Source organism: Staurois parvus, unplaced genomic scaffold, assembly GCF_062004578.1.
Source record: "Staurois parvus isolate SC_StPar_1 unplaced genomic scaffold, SC_StPar_1.0 ptg000618l, whole genome shotgun sequence".
Lineage (NCBI taxonomy): Eukaryota > Metazoa > Chordata > Amphibia > Anura > Ranidae > Staurois > Staurois parvus.
In genome coordinates this window covers 247368-268952 of record NW_028318414.1, presented here as the reverse complement: position 1 = coordinate 268952, position 21585 = coordinate 247368, and the positions used below count along the sequence as shown (strand labels likewise).

General features: G+C 42.2%; 1 protein-coding gene across 1 annotated transcript in view; it reads left to right on the top strand.

Moving 5' to 3' along the window:
- Positions 1-501: 501 nt before the first annotated feature.
- OCLN (occludin) overlaps positions 502-21585 on the top strand; it is a 46560-nt gene continuing 25476 nt past the window's right edge. The window contains exons 1-4 of the mRNA XM_089693207.1: positions 502-610; positions 12584-12658; positions 17814-18489; positions 20463-20624. Coding sequence (XP_089549333.1) covers positions 12609-12658; positions 17814-18489; positions 20463-20624 — 888 coding nt within the window. The 5' untranslated portion in view covers positions 502-610; positions 12584-12608. The remainder of the gene's footprint in view (positions 611-12583; positions 12659-17813; positions 18490-20462; positions 20625-21585) is intronic.

Below are 21585 nucleotides of genomic sequence, written 5' to 3'. Positions count from 1 at the left end.
CGCTATATAAGGACCTGTAATAAATAATAAAGTAGAGCTCTCCTTTAAATCATGCTGAGCCCCCTGGCAGCGTTCTAGCTCCTCCCAGCCCAGTCACTCTTGACAGGTTAACCTTTAAATAAATAAATGCAGGAGACAGTAACAGGCAATTCACATACAGAATGTCACCATTAGCTGAGATCATCCCACAGATCCTCACTATACATCGTGATAATGAGACTGTAACTGATCGCCTCCCTCCTATAATCATGTCACCTTTCCCAGTGATTGCTCTGGAACAGATCAAAGATCAGCACACATTGAGCAATAGACAGTCCCGATCCTGCCGATCCCCGTACAGTGTATGTACAGCACACAGAGCACTCGGGTTACAGAACACTGAGGACACACAAACCTGTTCTTCCTAGTTTCAGGTGTTCTGCCTGCTGGGCCACGCCCGGATCCCCGGGGGAGTGGGGGAGGGGCAGGCAAGAAGGAAAGGGGGAGGGGCTTAGGAGGCTCGCAATCCCGAGAGTTCGTCCTACCCAGATCAGACTGGCTGTGGTTTGGGAAAGACGTACAGGAGTCTTACTGTCGGCTGTGCAGGTGGAAGACTGAGGAGCACACACAGGTGAGTACCTGTCTTCTTCAATGCCTGCTCTCTAAACGTCCCCTCATACCTGTCCTTTAACTCCCCTGTCATACCCATACCTAGAATTACCGAAACGACCTTCCCCAATACTAGTCCTTTAACTCCCCTGTCCTCTCCCATATCTGTCCCCTCTCATACCTAGATTTACCGCAACTATCCTCCCCTCATACCTGTCCTCTCCGGTATATGCCCCCTACCTCCTCTCCCATACCTAGATTTACCCCAACTATCCTCCCCTCATACCTGTCCTCTCCGGTATATGCCCCCTACCTCCTCTCCCATACCTAGATTTACCCCAACTATCCTCCCCTCATACCTGTCCTCTCCGGTATATGCCACCTACCTCCTCTCCCATACCTAGATTTACCCCAACTATCCTCCCCTCATACCTGTCCTCTCCGGTATATGCCCCCTACCTCCTCTCCCATACCTAGATTTACCCCAACTATCCTCCCCTCATACCTGTCCTCTCCGGTATATGCCACCTACCTCCTCTCCCATACCTAGATTTACCCCAACTATCCTCCCCTCATACCTGTCCTCTCCGGTATATGCCACCTACCTCCTCTCCCATACCTAGATTTACCCCAACTATCCTCCCCTCATACCTGTCCTCTCCGGTATATGCCACCTACCTCCTCTCCCATACCTAGATTTACCCCAACTATCCTCCCCTCATACCTGTCCTCTCCGGTATATGCCCCCTACCTCCTCTCCCATACCTAGATTTACCCCAACTATCCTCCCCTCATACCTGTCCTCTCCGGTATATGCCACCTACCTCCTCTCCCATACCTAGATTTACCCCAACTATCCTCCCCTCATACCTGTCCTCTCTGGTATATGCCCCCTACCTCCTCTCCCATACCTAGATTTACCCGAACTATCCTCCCCATACCTGTCCTCTCCGGTATATGCCCCCCTACCTCCTCTCCCATACCTAGATTTACCCCAACTATCCTCCCCTCATACCTGTCCTCTCCGGTATATGCCCCCTACCTCCTCTCCCATACCTAGATTTACCCCAACTATCCTTCTAGATTTACCTAAACTGTCCTCTCCAATATCTGTCCCCTACCTCACCTGTCCTCTACATTTCCTCCCCTATACCTGTCCTTTACCTCCCCGGTCCCCAATCATAACACTTGTACCTTCTCAGCCTGGGCTAATCTACCTGATGATCAGAGTGTCCCCGCTGTGTACTGCTTGCAGCTGTAAAACTGGGATAACCTGTAGGGTTTCCCCTAATGCAGGTTTATTAGAGGAATTTGTTTATAAACTGTATATGTATAAAGAAAAAACAGTCTATTTCTGATCAGCCTGTGTAATGTTTGCCTGTCAGCATCACACTGTTTAGAAACAAAGTATTCCTTCATTTTAATAGAATATGTACTGTGGTCGTAGAGGTTGCCCACTATAGTCCAGTGCTGTTGGGCTTGGTTTTTTTTGCCTGTTGGGAGTTTGTTCTTGGGAGAAATTTCACTGTCTGGGGTGGAAAGATTTAGGCAGCCCCCTTTTATTCTGCCTGCTCAGTGTGTGTATATAAAGTGTGCTATGGATCTCTAAGGCAGACCATTGTGCGTTCTTTTTCATTCAACCAGTGGATCGCACAAAAGAAAATGCCGCAATTCCTTCATTCACACATTAAATGTGGATGGGGGTATCCCTCCTTCTGTAGTATTGCATTCTGACAGTGGGGAGCCTTCCCTGCCGTCAGAATTCAATGGTCAGTGTTGCTGGAGGAACTGATCATTGGGGGAAACCCCAATAGGCTGGTTGTACACAAGTCAATTGCTAGGTCAACATGTGTACAACCAGTCTGCCCATACATAGGACTGAAATTTGTGTGGTCCCTGCTGAACTGGCTGAGTTTCAATCCATGCGTGACTGGCTTAAGGGTGCACTTACACTGGCAGTTTTACTGTTCCTGGGCACAGTTCAACCCCTTGGTACAATTCATTTGTGTAGTGTGAGTGATCCAAACTGTGCCTGGGCATGGTTCATTCCATTGGTTCAGTTCAAATGTGTTGTGTGACTGATCCAAACTGTGCCTGGGCACGGTTCATTCTATTGGTTCAGTTCATGTAGTGTGAGTGATCCAAAGTGTACCTGGGTATAGTTCACCCCCTTGATCCAGTTAATTTGCATAGTGTGTGTGATCCAAACTGTGCCTGGGCACATTTCACCCCCTTGGTCTTGTTCTTTTTTGTAATGAGTGCTCCAATCTAAGGGCAGTTAAGTGTACTGTGCCCAGGACCAGTTGGAAGAGGTGGACCTGGGCATGGTTCACTTGTGGTCCAGTACAATTTGTTTTGTTGTGAGGGCAAACAGTGCCTGAGCACAGAACTCTTCATAGCTGACTGAGCACAGAAGCAGGGATCACTATGGTCTGGTTGGCAGAGGTGATAATGCAAGCGTGTCCAGGTACTCTAGCCTATAGCCTAATGTGAGTGCAGATCAGTGGAGATGGGAAGGGACTATTGAAATCGGGCACAATTTAGTTCAGCCATGCCAGTGTGAGTGCAGATTAAGGTTCTTTCATAGGTCGCCAGGGGTTTCTTGGCAATGTCTTCCTCTCAAAAACCAATGAGCTTGTAAGAGTGGTCTTCTTGCCAGTGACCACCAGTGTGAGGAGCCTTTTTTTTTTCCCTTTTGCACTCTCAATCTCTTTATAAGTCTAGATATCTTCTCTTTTTGTCTGGAAGAGAATTGGAGAAAAGTGTCCTCTAGGATTACTGTAACCTCTGTCTAGACTAAAAGAACACTAGGGTTCCTCCTGAGGCTGCTAGGAGTTCCTTTTGCAGTGAACAATGGGAAATTGATCTCTCACCTACAGTTACTGCCTATGCAAGGTGGCAATTTTCCACTGACCACCAGTGGAGAGTGGGAGGTAATTTTCCATGACCACCAATACAACGGGTCACTTTTACACTGGCCAATTCTTTAATGATCCCCCACCAACAATGACCACCAATGAAAGGCGGCAGTTTTCCAGTAACCACCAATGGAGGGGTCACTTGTACTTGGTACACTGTACCACCACAGTTTTTCTAGTCTGTTTTTTATATATTCTATTCCAAGATTATTACTGAAAAGAATTCTCATGTTACCCCTTCCACTTCCACCTCCAAGCGGCCCTTTAAGTGAGCTTTAATGCCCAAAGGCAGAGCAGCTTCCCAATCACCTGATTGGGAGAATGTCCCGATGGCTGATCACAAAGTTTGACCAAGAGCTGTTAGAGACCTGCAATGAGAGCACTCTCAGCAATGCGGATCACTTTTCAGAGGGGCAGTAGTTCAGATGCTAGTCTAAAGTTAGCCTTGCTTTTAAAAGGTGTACTGTACAACCTTTCACTAGGTGTATTTTTATTGGTTTCAAGGAATCTATTTTAATAAGTGTTGACTCCACCTTGGCAGCACGTGGACCTGTTTACGCTGTACCTGTTCTAATTAAAGCTGGTTTTCCAGTCTAGCCCAGAATCAGGGAAACTACTGTAGAAAGTTTGCTGGCTGTATACTTTCCAATTTGGTTATTGGTTTTGTAGTGTTCTATTGATCATATACTACCTGATTTTCACTTGTTTTCCCATTTTGAGTGACCAGATATTTCATTTAATTCAGAAATGCCTTTGGACTAGTGTTACATTGGCCTTGATTGGTTTGCAATGCATTTTTTAAAAATAATTTTGTATAAAGTAAATGTGCATGTAGTGAATAGCTGCAGCTGAAAGGTGATGGAAAAAAATTAAAAAATGGCTTGTCATGCTTCTGACAACTCCGGTCACCTCTACTAACACAAATGACAAATGGTGTCTGGCAACTTGCCACCAATGGCTCAGTTGGAAGACTTGTTTTCAGTCCAGTTGCTAGAAACTTTGTGTGTGGCCAGCATTGGGATTTCATCCACTTAGCAATCATGGTAAAGATGGGCATGTTTGTAGCTTGTAACTTCTGCCTGGCGTAGTGAGCGTGAATTGTTTAAATACTATTTTCCCTTTAATACGCAAAATCTCAGTAAAACTGAACTTCAAGCAAACAGCTACACAGATGAAATAACTATAGCCCCCATTAATACCTGAAAGACAGAGGTTGCGCAGTTCCCAAAAGCGTGAAAATGCTCAAGATGAATTCTTTCAGTGTGCCTGTTCATACCTGAGCCCCTATAGGCTTTAATGGAAGCACCTGAAAATGTGTTTTTCATATGCTCCCATTTTTAAATAGTCTTTGGGGCTAAAAATTTGCAATTTTCCTTCTGTACTGCAAGCCATGTGTAAAGATGTACAAAATCCTCTAAAACATGTGGCTGGGCACATGCTCAAATATGAATAGAGGCTGAGGAACTGATTTACCTGCTCAGGGACTTGTAATTCTGTCCATCCTATTCTGAGTTTTACACAACTCTACCATATCACTGTCCTGCTTGTGCGGCAGGGGAGGGGACCTGATTTTTCCCTGCTGCAGTTTCATTTACACTTACAGGTCTCCTCACTACCTCCACCCTTTGGTGGCTGGGTGCAGCCTATTTGAAAAATTGGGATGCACAGGAACTTGTACAGTACTATGCAGGGGCAGACTGACCATTTGGAAACTTGGGCACTGCCTGAGGGCCTGGGGTCAGTAGGGGGCCCCATGAGATGCCCCTAGTACCTTTTTCATAGGCTTTTTTGAGTTTGGGCAAGGACACAGGGGCCCTATGATCCCCTATTGCCTGGGGCCCCATGAATTGTCAGTCCGCCCCTGGTACTACATGTTACTTATCGGATCTCCTGCTGATGGAGACCGTTTGTGTGAAAGGACCATAATGGATTATATTGTAAGATGTGGTTAGCTTATTCCGTCCTCGGACCCCTGGGTCAGTGCAATGTCCTGCAGTGCCATGGGTTCAGAGGTGGAATCCCAAAGTGCAGCTAGGGAGCTCAGGCACCCTACACTCCCTAAATTGTCAAACGCTGCAGATTCTTACGGATGTGGGAGACGTGGTCATCCTAACCCTGCTTTAACTACTAAGGGGATTAGTGACCCAGTTTCCCGTCCAGCCACTGTGCCTGTCATACAGACCGGTGCAGTGGCCATAGCATTGTGCTCAGTGCCGCCGCATCTGCAGTTGTAACAGGCTCACCATTTCTGAAGAGGCTCAGTTGCTGTACTTGCCTGTGTGACAGGTGCAGCAGTACAAAAACTGGCTACTGCCCCAGTCTATAACTAGCCTTCATAGCAAGGAACACATGGAAGGGAGACGCGTGTCAAACAACAAAAGAGAAAAATTCCCAGATCAGCTTGCCAGCCAGCCTGCAAACAAACCAAATTAACTTGTCTAACAGTATGCGTTAAAAACAGGAGTTTAGCTAGCACACATTTACAAATACATACGTAAGCCACAGAGCCACATCACGGCACCCCGATATTCTGTAGTCCTAACTCTCTAAAAATTTTGAGAGCCCCCATAGTAGAGGAACGTGTATTTAAAATGGAGATCCACCCAAAAGGGGAAGTTCCGCTTTAAGGACTGCTCCCCATTAAGGATTGGCACCTTTGGGGAGCGGGGGGGGGGGGAGCGGGTACAGCGATTTTGACAGGTACCCGCTCCCACTTCTGGTCCGATCGTCTAGCGGAAGGTGTCCTCCCTCTCTGTAGTCTTTTGGGACACGTGACAGGTCCCAGAAGACTACAGGACCATTCATGAAGTGCAGCACTACTCATGCATGCGCAGTGGGTACCCGGCTGTGAAGCCACAAGCTGTTACAGCCGGGTGCCCACACTGAAGATGCCGGCCTCCTGGAATACAGGACGGCTGGTGAAACAGGCTGCGGGGGACACACCACGGGACAGGTAAGTGACTGTTTTTTTAAAAGTCAGCAGCTACTGTTTTTGTAACTGCTGACTTTTATTTTGTGACAGGGTGAGTGGAACTCCGCTTTAATGGACAGACCAAGGGCAGGTGAACCTGAGGGAGCCCACCCCTCCTTAAAGGTACAGGAGCACACAGGGGCACCCAGCATGTAGCACACTGGCAGCTAGGGTAGCCACTGTCTGCCATGGACACTGTCCTCTGTGCTGCTCCCTACTGTGCCTCCATATGTGTCGCCTGCAACCTCAGTTGGCCTCATGGGTGACATGGCTCTACCAAAAGCTATGTAGTATGAGGTCCTGCTTGACTAGATACAAATTGCATGAATAGTTTAGGTTTTTCCTCTGGTTGTATAGTTTTGGTAAATCTAAAGAAGATTACAGAAATTTTGCAGATTGCATAGTGTGTGGCCAGCTTTTATTAGATCTGTTTCGTTTATTAAGCTACTATCTGTTCTTTCATTTGAGGCTAATATTTGCAAGTAGGAAAAGGGTTAGGTCACATGAAGCTTTGTAAATAAGCCCAAAAATGTATTTGATGTGAGGAAACTCCCTGTGAATAGGCCTCTCCTGCTTCCTCCCTGTATTATGCATTCTTTGTTCCAAATGATTTGGCTGTCATGCACAGCAGGATTCTTGGTGTGTTCCTGTAGAAAAACAGTACAGCGTCTCAAACATGAGCTTTCACCGCTGCACTTGGTCCTCCGTGCTATCGTCAGCAGAGCCATTGTCTGGAAGGGAGTCACGAGGTGGATGAAGGAAATTCGGACATGGTCTCTGCTCCAGACTTTTCTTGTATACCAGAAGGTTGCCAACATTGCTACTCATTGGATTGAGGTTTAGGTCAGATCATGGGGGGAAAAAAATACATCCTGTAGTATCAGTAAACTCTTGTAAAGGTCCTTTTCATCATTTTTCGTTATTTAAAGATTGCAGAATAGGGAAGATTGTAGAATGGGACTGTGTGACTTTACTGAAAATAAGGCAAATCCCTACTAATTAGAGTAGTATTAATACTAGTGCAACTTGAGAATACTTTTATTTCTATAGCCAAAGCTTTTTCTATTTTTTATTTGGTTTTGGACATTTGCCATTTGGACTAAAAGTAAAGGATAACATAAAATGCTACAGAGGGAAGTTTTCTAATGCATTCAGAGCACAGAAAGAGAAGGGAAATCTCTCGTGGGAAACAGGTGTCCTGATGGTATTTAACTATAATCTATAGAGTGTGTGTGTGTGTATGTGTGTGTGTGTGTATGTGTGTGTGTGTGTGTGTGTATGTATGTATGTATATATATATATATATATAATAAATGGAATTCCATGTAAACTGATATCATAGGTAAGAAATGATCCCAGTGCCACCTTCACAGCCTTGGCCAGTGATCCTTGTCTGAGCCTACTTGCTGGGATGGGCTTTCTCAGCTGATCACAATTGTTTCCCCCAAGGTTACTAGTGCTTGGGATGGTTCTCTTTTGTAGGCACAAACACTCAGAATTGCATATTTAAAGAAAGAGCTTTTATTAAAAAGTTCCTTCAGCAGGGAGGTTGTGATTGCAAGGGAAGCTGCTTTCTATTTTCTAAAAAAAAAACTTTGGGCCTAGGTGTAGATATTCTCGTTGTAGGTATGACACCCAGAAGGCTTCCATGCATTGTTTGTTCATCATGTGCCTGGGTAAGCTGAAGAATGGCATATGGAAACCCCTAGACCCTAGAGAGTCCCTCTACTTTTCCATTAGGGCTGCAACTAAAGATTATTTTCATAATTGATTAGTTGGCTGATTTTTTTTTTTTTCCAATTTAATCAGATAAACTAAAAAGAAAAAAAAAAAATGTATTATTTAGTTAATATCTGAAGTTTAAAAAAAAAAGTTTATTCTTGAATACCTATATTCAGTGGTAAATATAAATAACCACCTATATGCTTGGGGAACAAAATATCTAATCCACTCTCAGAATAACAGACAGAAGAGATATTTATACTATTAGAGGTTGAATCTGGTACATATCATCAGACTCTGAGATCAAAATTTTTATTCAAAGAAAAAGATTTAAAAAGACTTAAAACACTGTTTTGCAGATTTACAGACAGGATTGTAATATAATATTTTGCATGACAGACACCCTGGTCATAGGCAGGAAGCTTGACACAAGCTACCTGCACTTGCTGTCATTTATGCTGGCCATGCACTAACATTTTTTCCTTTTGAAAATTTTTGTTTTAAAAATGTTTGTTCACTTTCCTAATCAATAGTGGGGGTCAAATCAACATTCGTTTTCAACCACAGTGACGGGAACATTTGAAGGAGAAGAGTAGAAAACTTTTATCGATCAAACAAATTTTCTAACTTGTAGGTTATTGTTCAGAAATGACATTCATTTTAAAATTGAATGTTAAAAAGCAAGTGACATTTTCGAATGACATTCGTCCATTCATCAAATGTACAAATAATTTTAGTATGAATATTCTTGTCTGAAAATTGATGCATGAGGCTATGCCGTTTGATCAGTTTCTACAGTGTGTTTTGCGTTTTTGCTTTTTTGTTTGTTTTACTTTTTGCTAGGCACAGTAAAACGCAGGAAAAACACACTACGTTTTTATGCAGCATCTCGATTGAAGTCTACAGAACCAAAAACGCAATGTTTTGCGTTTAAAAAGTCCCTGACCCTTTCCAAAAAATGCACTGGGTAAAAACACGGAGATGTGAACCTGTCCCATAGGAAATAATGTTAAATGGACAGAAAAGGCTTAGGTGTGAACCTACACTAATGCAGGCCATAGACGAGTCGTTTATCAGCCGAAGTTTCGTCCACACGAAAAATTGGCTGATATGCACGCTGGTAGTGGGGCAATGCTGTCGGCCTTTTTTCGTGGATCTTCTCGTTTCTTTTTATCGGTCATGCTGGAAAATCCACGAAAAACGTCCGTTTTTTTTGTAGACATTGGTGGCGGCAACGACTGATTTTTCGTTTATCGGCCGACAATTCAGCCTATAAACGGCCCGTCTATGGCCAGCCTGAGACCAGCATAAGATATTTAGTAGAAGCAGCATGCTTTTTTTTAATCACCTGTCATGATGGGGGTAAAAAACAAAACAAAAAATAGCCCTTTATGGTACAAAATCAGCAGATAATCACTACTATAAGGGGTTAGTTTATACTGTACAAAAATGAAAGTTAAAAAAAAAAAATAAATATATATATATATACACACACACACTATTTTCTATTTAATTGTAATGCCTTATATTACCTAGGGTCTGTTAGCCTCCAGCTTCTCTGGGTTCAGATGCGGGTCATCCCTGTACAGAGTCCTTAAAGTGATTGTAGAATTTTTTTTTTTATTTTAAACTACAAACTTGTCATACTTACACTGCTCAGTGGAATGGTTTTTCAGACTGACCCTGATTCTCCTCTTCTGGGGTCCCCCACAGGCACTTCTGGCTCCTCCTGCCTTCAGAGTGCCCCTATAGCAAGGTAAAACGAATGCCTTTTAGAATCACGTCCTTCTCCTGGCCAGAACTACATGTCTCACAAGGCATTGGTCCTCACACAGTTACATTCACAAGTTCTCAGGCTGTTTCTGACATGTATGGATGGAATACTGAGCTATATGTGTACTGCACTGTGTATACTGACATGTATGAACTGTGTACTGAGCTGTATGGGTCCTGCACTGTATTTTCTGATGTAAACAAATGTATTCTGTATGCAGGCCAACTAATCATCTGATCAACTAATCGATTATGAAAATAGATGGCAACTATTATTATAATCGATTGTCAATTAGTTATTTCAGCCCTATTTTCCACAGACTGGTGACTGCAATTCTTGTGTCCTAAGTAGAACCACTACTTAAAGTATAACTAAAGGTAGAACGTTTTTTTTTATGTTTTGGATAGAGTACAGAGGGAATAGAAGACCTATCAGTTTTTGTTGTCTGGTCCCTCGTTAAAGCGGAGTTCCACTCACCCTGTCAAAAAATAAGTCAGCAGCTACAAAAACTTTGGCTGTTGACTTTTAAAAAACAGCCACTTACCTGTCCCTCGGCCCCACGGTGTGTCCCCTGCAGCCCGTTTCACCGGTCGTCCTGTATTCCAGGAGGCCGGCATCTTCAGTGTGGGCACCCGGCTGTGATAGCTTGCAGCTTCACAGCCAGTTACCCACTGTGCATGCGCGGGTAGCGCTGCGCTTCGTGAATGTTCCTGTAGTCTTCTGTCTCGTGTCCCAAAAGACTACAGGAAGGGAGGGAGGACACCTTCCGATCACCTAGGCGATCGGAAGTGGGAGCGGGTACTCTCAAATTTGGGTACCCGCTCCCCCGCCCCCCAAAGGTACCAATCCCTTAATGGGGAGCGGGGGAGCAGTCCTTAAAGCGGAACTTCCCCTTTTGGGTGGCGCTCCGCTTTAAGGAGATTCACTCTTTCTAGTTGCCCTGTTTACCATTGGAAGTGAGAGAAAATGCCAAATTTTGGGTTGTCCCTAGAAAAGTAATAGAGGGGAAATCTTCCAATGGGGGACACAAATTCTGGTGACCTGGGGTCCCCAAGAAATTTCCTTCATTTGCACGGATTTCATCTCCCTACTTCTTTGGCTATAGGACAGGAAGTGAATGGAGAGCTCTGCAATGGGACACAGATAGCAAAAAAAAACCTGATGAGGGTTATAACCCTCCAGCAGGGGCGAACTGACCATTCGAGCACTCAGCACTGTCCGGGGTCAGTATGAGATGCCCCTGGTACCTTTCCTTGGCTTTTTCATAGGCTTTTTTGGGTGTGGGCAAGGACATAGGGGCCCCATGATCCCCTATTGCCCGGGGGCCCCATGAGTTGTCAGTCCACCCCTGCCCTCCAGTACCCTATCCAAAATGGAAAGAAAAAGTTTTGCCTGTAGGTTACTTTAATAAAAACTATCATTGCCTTGAAGTTTTATATTAAAAGAAAAAAAACATACCTTCCAGGGACCCCATTCTTTACCAAGAAAGTCCTTGGTTTAGGCCCCAAAAATGATCTGGATCATCAAAAAGGCATGTTTGTCTTTTAGTCCTCATGCACACTGGACGTTTTTACAGCTGGTGTGTTTGACTTTGTTTTTTTTTTTTTTGTTTTTCTTTTCTACAGCCAGTAAACTCCCCAGCATGTTATCCTATGTGTTCATGCACTCATACACTGCAATCGGCATTTTTTGGCATGGGTGTTTTTTGGCTGGCAAAAACCCCAGAATTAATGGTTTTCTAGGGGAGTTTTTTTAGCTGTAAAAACACTTAACGCTCTTTTGGACTTATATTTTTGCTAAGAAAAAAATAATTTTTTGTTAAATGCTAAACTCAAAACATGGCTAAACGCTAATGCAAAAAACACTGAAAAACTCGCTTTTTTAACGTGACTTTACACAGCTAACGCTACTAGCGTTCTTAAAATGCCCAGTGTGCATGGAGCCTTAGAGGCAGCAGGATTTTGTTTTATGATCCATACGGTGAAGAATGCATCAGCAATAAAAATAGTTTTTATTACACACTGCTTTGCAATTTAACTAGGAAGAAATCCATATAGGTGTGTGCTGCTTACGTTTACAAAAATAGTACCTTTTAAACATAAGAACACTAATTGGCTCTGTGCACCCAACAGGAAATTTATTGGATTTGAAAAACATCATTTTCAAAGGATGTACTCTTCTAAATCTTATCCCTTTAATCCTTTGTGATGGCAGTGTGTAATTTATAGGACGGAGGAATTTCAATGTCACAAGTAGTTGTTGATGGACTCTGTTGTATCCGTTATGCTAGTGCTATATATTCACAAAACGGTCATTACACCAGGTAACTAAGGAGGCTTGTTTTTGTAATATATGCCTCGGTGAGCTTCCATTAATAAGCCCATTGTCATCTACAGTCTGGCACAGGACACAGGGAATCGGTGACTGTGATTACTGAATAATGCATCTCTTTGTTTCTTATGATTATACCAGCTATTATACCAAAAGGCTGTTCTCAGGCCTATACTTAAGGATCCGTCATTTGTGTTCTAGTAGGATTCATTTTTATTAAAGTTCTGAGTAGCTGATATGGAAAGAACATGCTCATTAATCCACATTTTTTACTTTTAGGTTCCTTCTCTGACCAGCGTCAAAAATGTCTTCCAAACCATTTGAAAGTCCTCCTCCGTACCGGCCTGATGAGTAGTACGTATCTGTCTTTCTTTATGATCAAATAAACATTTGATAAGAAATATAAACTAGGTGCGGCCTATTGCACTGAGCATATGTGATAAGCAGGTGATAGTGTCCAACTTGTATGTATACTTGTAAGTTGATTAGCCAGTAAAAGAATTTATAATGCTTCTGGCAACGAAAGAACTCTTCATTCTCCAAAGCTTGGTTTTACATTCTGTACTCCTAACTAAATGCTGAAAACATCAAAGTGCTCATAAACAAGTTAGAAGGACTAAATGAATATATACAATCTGTGGTATCCAATTTTTGTGCATGTTACGTTGTTTTTGTGTACAATACATTTTTTTAATGTAATTTGTTTTAATTTTTATTTTACTGATGTTTGAAAAACAGTTGCACAAATATCCTGTAAAATAAATGAATGGCAACCACCTCCGTTTTATTCAACAGGACCTCTGTTTTTAGAAAATATATATTTATGGGTTTTACATTTTTTAGCAAAAATGTGAAATAAAAAAATTGCTCTGCAAGCAAAGTGGTTAATCATGGTCTGAGGGAAAAGTTAGGCATAGACTGTTACTGGGCTAGGAAAAAAAAAATGATTTGAGGTGGATGGAGGAATCTTCCCTTACTTTCCGCTGCTGGCACATTGTAATCGGACAGTGGCAAGCACTGACCAGTGACTGCGGCCGCCGCTCCACAAACGTTTTGCAGCGTGTCCATTCATCAGGAGTTGATGAAACGATTCAACTTCTGTTGAATATAGAGGGCCACATACGGATTGAAACTTGGCCGGTTCCTGCTGAACTAGTCAAATTTTGACCTGTCTATGCCCAGCTTTTTTTTTGGCGAGTTGAATGTGTACCATTTTTAGTTTTGGTAGGGGAGAGGATTGGGTTGTTGGAACTGTCCACATAGAGAAGGCTTGCAGCTAGAATAAAAAAGAATATAACGAGATCTCAAGATCCAGTGGCTGGAGGTGTGGTGTTTTTTTTTTTTTTTTTTTTTTTTGTGTTTTTGTTTTTTTTTAAATCATTTTGAAAGTCCTTACCTCTTATATTTTTACACTGCAAACTGTATGGCAGCAGGTTCATATAATAAAGTGCAATTATCCATAGAGCCAAATTGGCAGTCAAATTTCATTATGAGTGAATGGTGAAATTTCCTTTCTAAACAGCTAGCCATTGTTGCATTGTACAGCTAAACAAGCATTATAGTGGTAGTGCCTGTTCTAACCTGCAAGGTGAAAATGATGTACTTCTGTTTGTGTCTATGTTGTTAAAGCACTAGTCAGAAGTGCAGATTCTTGGTGGTTTAGATTTTTGCCCTTTGCTAGTGTTCAGAATTACAGACTGAGTTGTAGGCTTTTTTTGTTTTTTTTGTTTTTTCCTGCTGATCTGTCAATTATATTTAGGCTGGGTTCACACTTGTGCTGTATATCGCATGTTATTGGCACAGGAACTGCACCGCATTCCTGTGCAAGTCGCATGTGAATTGTGTGCGATGCGATTTCCAATCGCACCACGTCCGCACCAAAAAGGTGCAGAACCTTTTTTTGGTCCGTACTAGAATCTGATTGTATGGGTATTCACACCCATGTGATCCGATTCTGCACATCGCACTGCGTTTTGCGGACCGATTTTGGGGTATTAACTTTAAATGCACACCCACAGCGGTTCGCATGAACGAGGTGCGATTGTGATGTGGTGCGGAATTCACACAGAAAACGCTGCGAATTCTGCACCGCATCAGTGAACCCAGGCTAAATGTTGAGTTGACCTGAATGTGAAAGAATTTATAATGACTTTATAGAAACCTTATTCTGTTTTAAAGCCCTTTCCCATGAGGAAAGTTAGTAGATTGTTTTCCCAAGTGAGTCCAATGAGAGCTTAGCATATTATGTGCCTTTTTTGGAAGTTTTAAATGTTTTTTATTAAACTATTTAAAGCTGAAATCTGGACACAAAAATGTTAATTTTTAAATATATTCCCTAACTCCAAACGATATACATTTTGGTTTGGGTTCACCAAATGTCTTTGCAAACCCAGCTTGTTGCCTTGTAAAAGTAATGGTGGCATCATCACTGTGCTGTAGATAGCCTGTGCAAAGAGCAGATCTGTGGAAGGGACCCAGCAGGCCCCACCCACTACATGCTGCCTGCAGAAAAACTTCAGTAGGGGGTGGATACAAGAATAGTCAGTCTGAACTTATGCAGGCCATACATGGGTCGAATTCCGAATGAATTTTCTTTAGAAAATTGGAAACTTCATGCATTTTGTAAAGCGATGGTGCCACCATTGATTTCAAAATTCAATCAACCAAGCCTTCAATTTCACTCACCTCATGTTGCTACAGAAAATAATTTTCATGGCCAAAAATGTTCTTTTCTTTCCAGGTCACAGCTTTATATTTCTTGCGCGATTCTCCCATCACTGATTCAGAATTCGTTTGTTTTTAAAAATTTCCAATATGCCCGATCACTCAATTTCGATAGTCATATGAAAATCAGCCATTTCTGTGACCCACTAATGGTGCGCAATTCTAACAAAAATTCTTAGAAAAGGTTTTCAAAAGAAAATTATTTCGGAATTCGACCCATGTATGGCCGGCTAAAGAGAGAGAGCAGCAGTAATTGGTCTTTATTAAATGAAGCTCCTGCTCAGAGGCAAGTTTCACATTAGGTTACTACACAGATCTGGAAGAAATACACAAAGCACACCAAGATTGAAGGAAGCATGCAAATGCCTCTTATATTTAGACCGGATTTGCGTATTCTGAACTTTACCTTTTTTATTATCCTTTTACTTTGTATAAAATCCTTATTATACAAATCTAATGCAAGGTGCACCAATGTTTCAGGTCCTCTTCACTTTTGTCTGGTTTGCTGCTGTAAAATTCATGCATTATATTGCATTCAAGTAGAAATATGCATCTCTTATAAAATAGGTATTTGCATTGTTTTAGATTTACCCAACTACAAATATTTCGAAAAATAATCTCCTTATTCCTGAACATAAGAGATATATGGCAAACACTCATCTACCTTTTAGTAAAGTGTTGAGTAATGTGAATAGTACTTCACTCCCACTCATTCATGGTCCTCATCTACAGTGCTAATAAGATTGGATGGTCAGGCCCAGGAATAATATGTGGAGCACTGGGCATGTCCTGGCAAAAAATGGGCTTATCTAAATTGCACTGAATATTGGCTGTGGTTTAAACGGGTAAGCCCAGCTATCATTGGGAGGTACAATCCCCCTGGTTTGGTGGGCATTGGATTAGACAGAGCCCCAATCGGTGGTGGTTTAGTGTTGAAAATATATACAAATGTATACACTGTGTGCATAATTTATTATCAAACATGAATACTGTGTGTGTGTGCGACTGCATGTATGTGTTCTAGAAAATAATATATAGTGTGGAAAAATAAAAACAAAAAATAGGGGAAAAAATGCCCGTAAGTCTGTGCTGTCCAGACAAATTGCAGTTCCTCTCCCCTTCAGACCTCTGTTCAATGCAGTGCCCACACAAGACTAGGTAGGTCTTTATACCAGACTTGCCTTTTTGGTTGTGTGTCAATAACTGGGTTTGGACATTGCCACTTGGCTGATCAGGCATTTTTACAGCCATTGGGTACTGGGACATGGGGTGAACCTGCTGGATCCTTGGATTTTGTTAAAAGCACAGGCCACAGTCCTGGGTCAAATGTGGGCATGCTGAAATTTGTCAATGTAGAATGGTTTTATTCATAAAAAAAAATCTTGCCTATTTAGCTCATGTTTGCTTGTTTGTGCTTTATACCAGAACTGTAAGTCAATAAGACAATCTAAAAAAGCACAAAAATAATTAAAAGATGACATTGTTGCTGACTCCCTAATATACTGTACTTCGCTACATAATATCTTTCCCATGTTCCTTTCAAAATGACTAGAGAACTTCCATGCAAAAGTATCCTTTTACAGCCTATTGTTTCTTGCAGAATGTTTTTTTCCTGGAGGACATAATCCTTTTATTATTCACAAACATCTTATTTATTTATGAACACATTTTTGGTTAAGAGATCCTGGTGGAAATTATTTCTGAGAACATGTTTAATGCATAGCTATGTTTGTAATTTCTTGCTTGCTAATATTTGTATTTTATGTTTTTGTTCTATAAATTTGACCATGTTCTGCCTTGTGCAGAATGCTTCTATAAGGCTATTACATACACAAATAGTTACATTTGTTAAATGCTTACTCGATTTGGGAATGTACAGTTGGTAGTGGTATGACTTCTGTAATAGTGTTCATAACTCTAGCAAAGTGAAAGACTTGATATGTTGTGCGTAAATTTTCTTATAGCACACAACTTTCTATAATGCAGGAAAGGTCCCTCCCACTGTTAAACAAATGGTTGAGATTATATTTTTATGTGCTATGTAGATCCTTGGCCCATAGGCAAAAATTATGGAAGGTGAAGAGAGTGCAGATAATTATTTATATTACATGTGAAAAACAAATGTCACATTCAAAAGAGGAATTGAAAGTGGGCCTTGTAGATGGGCCCTCAGGTCACACTCATCCTGTCCATGGTCCATTGCCAGTCTCAGGGCTATATGTAAGATGCAGCAGGTGCTGTCCTTTAGAGCAAGCAGAGGTCCCATTTGGAGCTGGTGTATGCAATGACCTTGGGGAAGAGGTAGCGTCTGCTTCTTTTTGACAAGCATTTTGGGTTCCCTTTCCCTTTTGTCAAGCCTAGTGATACTCTGTACAGGGAGTTTTTATTGTAGCTGTAGAAGTGCAAATAGGCTGCGGTGCTTTATAATGTACCATGTGCTTAGTTTAAAATGAGTATATATAACTGAAAAATGATAAATGGATTTCTTAATCTGAAGAGAGCCCAAGGTTGCTCATGTCTATGTATTTGAATCTCCTCCACTGTATATGCAAACATGTAATGCACAGGGACACACATGTAATTGGACATGGGACACGGATATAGTCTGGTATAGGAATACATGTCTTTTTTTCTGAAGGATTATTTTATGAGCTGAAGTAATTATTTAGATAATATATTAAAATCTAGGCTTCTGCCTTTGTGATTTTGCTACTGTCTAAGAAAAGATATTTGTTCTCTTCCCCATTTTTATTATCATGTAATTGTTTCTCCCTTTTTATTGTAGCCGACCTTCTAACTATGCCCCAAGTCGAGATATGTATGGAGGAGAGATTCACTCACAGCCAGCTTACTCTTACTATCCTGATGATGAGGTCCCTACAACCCAGCATTTCTACAAATGGAGCTCTCCACCTGGCATCATCAAGATTATGGCTATCCTTATTGTTGTCATGTGTGTTGGCATTTTTGCTTGTGTAGCTTCCACATTACCATGGGATTTGGATATCACCGGACAATCCATGGGTTACGGCATGGGAGGATATTCTGGATACTCTGGGGGATACACTGGCTATGGATTTGGTTCATCTCAGATGGGCTTGGGTTTTGCTTATGGAGGAAATTATACTGACCCAAGAGCTGCCAAAGGATTCATCCTCGCCATGGCGGCTATTTGCTTTATTATTAGTATGGTGGTGTTTGTGATGCTTGTAACAAGGACCCAAATTTCCACTACCAGGCGGTTCTACCTGATTGTTATCATTGTCAGTGCGATTATCGGAGGATTGGTCTTTATTGCAACGATCGTGTACACCATAGGAGTGAATCCTGTAGCACAGGCATCTGGATCTGCTTTTTACACACAGATTGTGTCCATATGCAACCAGTTCTATGCACCGGTCACAACTGGAGTTTTTGTGAATCAGTACCTTTACCACTACTGTGTAGTTGAGCCACAAGAGGTAAGCTTGTCTTTAATTAAAATCTACATACAAAAACTGATTGGGAGTGATTATAAACCATTGGCCCTTTTAATATTGTCAGACAAATGTGCAAATTGAAGTGTATCTAAAGCAAAAATCTTGTTAGTTTGAGGGGTTAGAACTCCTGTCTGGTTTATATTGCTGTCTGTGTCCAGTAATGGAGACTGTTCTGAGAACCACTGTCACTGGATGGTAGCTGACAGACCATCTAAAGTTTGGAGTTGTCACCAGAAGAAGGGAGACCTTTTCCAATGTGGACAGTTGTTCTGGTGAAAACTGTCTAAAAAGATCTTCTACTCTTTGGAGAGATTTCTTCACTACTTCATGTGCCTATATGAAAATTTTCCCAATGGGACACAGCACAAATGAGAAAACCATACGATAAACTTTTACCTTTTGTAGGCATCCTGTCAGAACGCTAAGTTTTAAATAGATATGAGGACGTAGAAAGCATTTATGTCGAAGGTGCAATTAAGTCATGAACTAGTGTATATTATATTGAAATATTTGTCGGTACTACCCTGGACAAATCTTTCCAAAGTCTAGGTGCCAAATTCAAAAAGGTAATACCAATCAAAAATAAAAGAACTAACTGGGGGATCATGTGAGTTTGGGAAGGTTGGAGGTTAGTAGTTGTGATGTGCAGAACCTCTATTATTATTATTATTTTTTTTAACTTCTGGATGACAAGCCATGCAAGTGTTAGCTCTCTCTCAAGAGCAAGTGAGGAGGAAAGAGACTGTGGAATGAGAGAAGAAGGCGGGAGGAAATGGCAATAGTTGGTACTTCTTTCTCCCCAGAAACCATGTATAAAATATACACTCACTGGCCAGTTGAGTGTATACGTTACTTTTCCCATCTTTACTGCTTGGTAGCCTTAAATATCTACGGACTTTTTACTGAGCACATTAATTCTTTACCCTCTCTCCTCCCCTTTAGCCTGCTTTTTGAGATAGTAATGGCAGCTTCACTTCAGCAGGCAGAAGGGCAGATTTGGAGCTATAGGTGTTGGAAAGAAATAGCTTGTTTTTGCCTTCCAAATATGTAAGGTCAACACTGATCACTTTATGTATAGCTGCTCTATTATAAGGTACTGCTTTGCGTGGGCTCAGGAAATCATTTGCTTTAGCTTAATGGTACTGGTATAGGATGATCAATGCAATGGGGAGGGGTTGTCTCTTATGAGTTGGTAACTTTTATGATCCTGTATACTTTATGATCCTTACACTTGCTGAATGCCCCTATTACCTTGGTGACGTGGATTTGTCATGCCCTGTTCAGTGTAAAATATATAAATATTCATATGAAAGAAATGCATTCTGTCCAACCCGTGCCAGGCCCAATAAATGTATTGTTTGCTAGGTAGTCCACCATTCCAGTTGTTACAGCATGTAACACTATTGGTAAACAAGTGCTTAGAAGTTTCAAATTATTATTATACAGGACTTGTATAGCGCCAACAGTTTGCTCAGTGCTTTACATTATGGAGGTAGACAGTGCAGTAACAATACAGTTCAATACAAGAGGGATTAGAGGGCCCTGCTCCTTGGAGCTTACAATCTAGGAGGGAGGGGATAGTGGTACAAGAGGTAATTTAGCTGTGGGGGATGGAGTGGTAGGAGTGGATTCCAGTATTAGCTGGGGGCGGGGTAGGCTTCCCTGAAGAGATGGGTTTTCAGAGTGCGCCTAAAGGTGAGCAGAGTAGGCAGAGGTGAAGTCTACTTGAGTTTGTCAGTGATTGGACCTGGGGCTGAAAGGACAGATTGGAGTCTAGGATTAGATTGCAGAATTCATCTTTACCAGTCATTTTCAGGATTTGCTCTTTTATGTTCTGTAAAGCTGTTACTTTTTTCACAATACCTGTGCTGCCTACAATTGTCCTATACAGTGTTTTTATGTAATAATGACCACATTTTACGCTGGTAATTTAATGTCATGGTTTTCCCTTCTAGGCCATTGCCATTGTTCTGGGTTTCTTGATAGTGGTGGCATTTGCCATTATCATATTTTTTGCTGTGAAAACAAGGAGAAAAATTAGCGAATGTGGAAAAATGAACATTCTTTGGAAAAAAGAAAAGTTTGAGGGAGAGGGAGATCCTAACGTGGAAGAATGGGTGAGTCTGAACTATGAGAATACTTTTCTAGTTGTCAGTTACGGTACCTTTTTATTCTCCCTTACCATAAAATTCCATTTCAGCATCTTTCAAAGGAACCGTTCGGTAGACCATAGCCATGATTTGAGGCACCACAAGGTGCCTATTTGTACTGCTGCCACGTAATATTTCCTCTCTGAGTTGATGGGGTTGCCCATTCTGTTAATGGACTAACAGCAAGTTGGGAAGGGCAGAGTGTGATGGAGCGTAGGCAGGGCAGAACACACAGAGAAGATGACGAACACTCAAAGCTTTATTGAATTATGACAATCACTCAATTTGAGTCTGGGGGTAGCGTCCAAGTCTCTGGAGCAGGGGAGGAGCAGGGAACGGCCAAAATAACTGTAATCCAGCCCCAGGGAGGGCGAACTTAGAGTCTCTGGTAAATTATACTCCAGGCCGGGAAGAGTAAGGGGGGAAAGTTCACGGACAGTCCGTACAGGGGGAAAACAGGGGCAAATGACACTCACAGTTCTGGCAGGGGTTCTCCTGGCTCACAGCAGCCGACAGCAGGAAGCGATACTTATCAGCACACAGCAGAGGATCCAAACAGCGGGTATTTCCAGCACACAGCAGCACAGGCAATCCTGGCCCCACAGTTTCAGGCAGTATAGCAGCGGGAACTCCTCCTGTGCCCCAAGTATTAGCAGAGTGTACAGCGGGTAATAATCTTGAGTCTCCCAGAGTATTAGGCCGAGTGGCAGCGGGTACTCCCGACCCAGAGTATTAGGCAGAGTGGCAGCGGGGTTGGCTGCGGGAGTCTGGCCTCAGTGCAGACCTCCCAGCAGCTTTGGCAGTGGATGAACAACCCAGAAAGTCCTGCGCTGGCCTTCTTAAAGCAAGGCAGACCGCTCCTGGTTGCCTTGGCAACGTCTGGCCCAGAGCTGTGTTGCCAGGCAACAAGGCACGCCCCCTCGACACG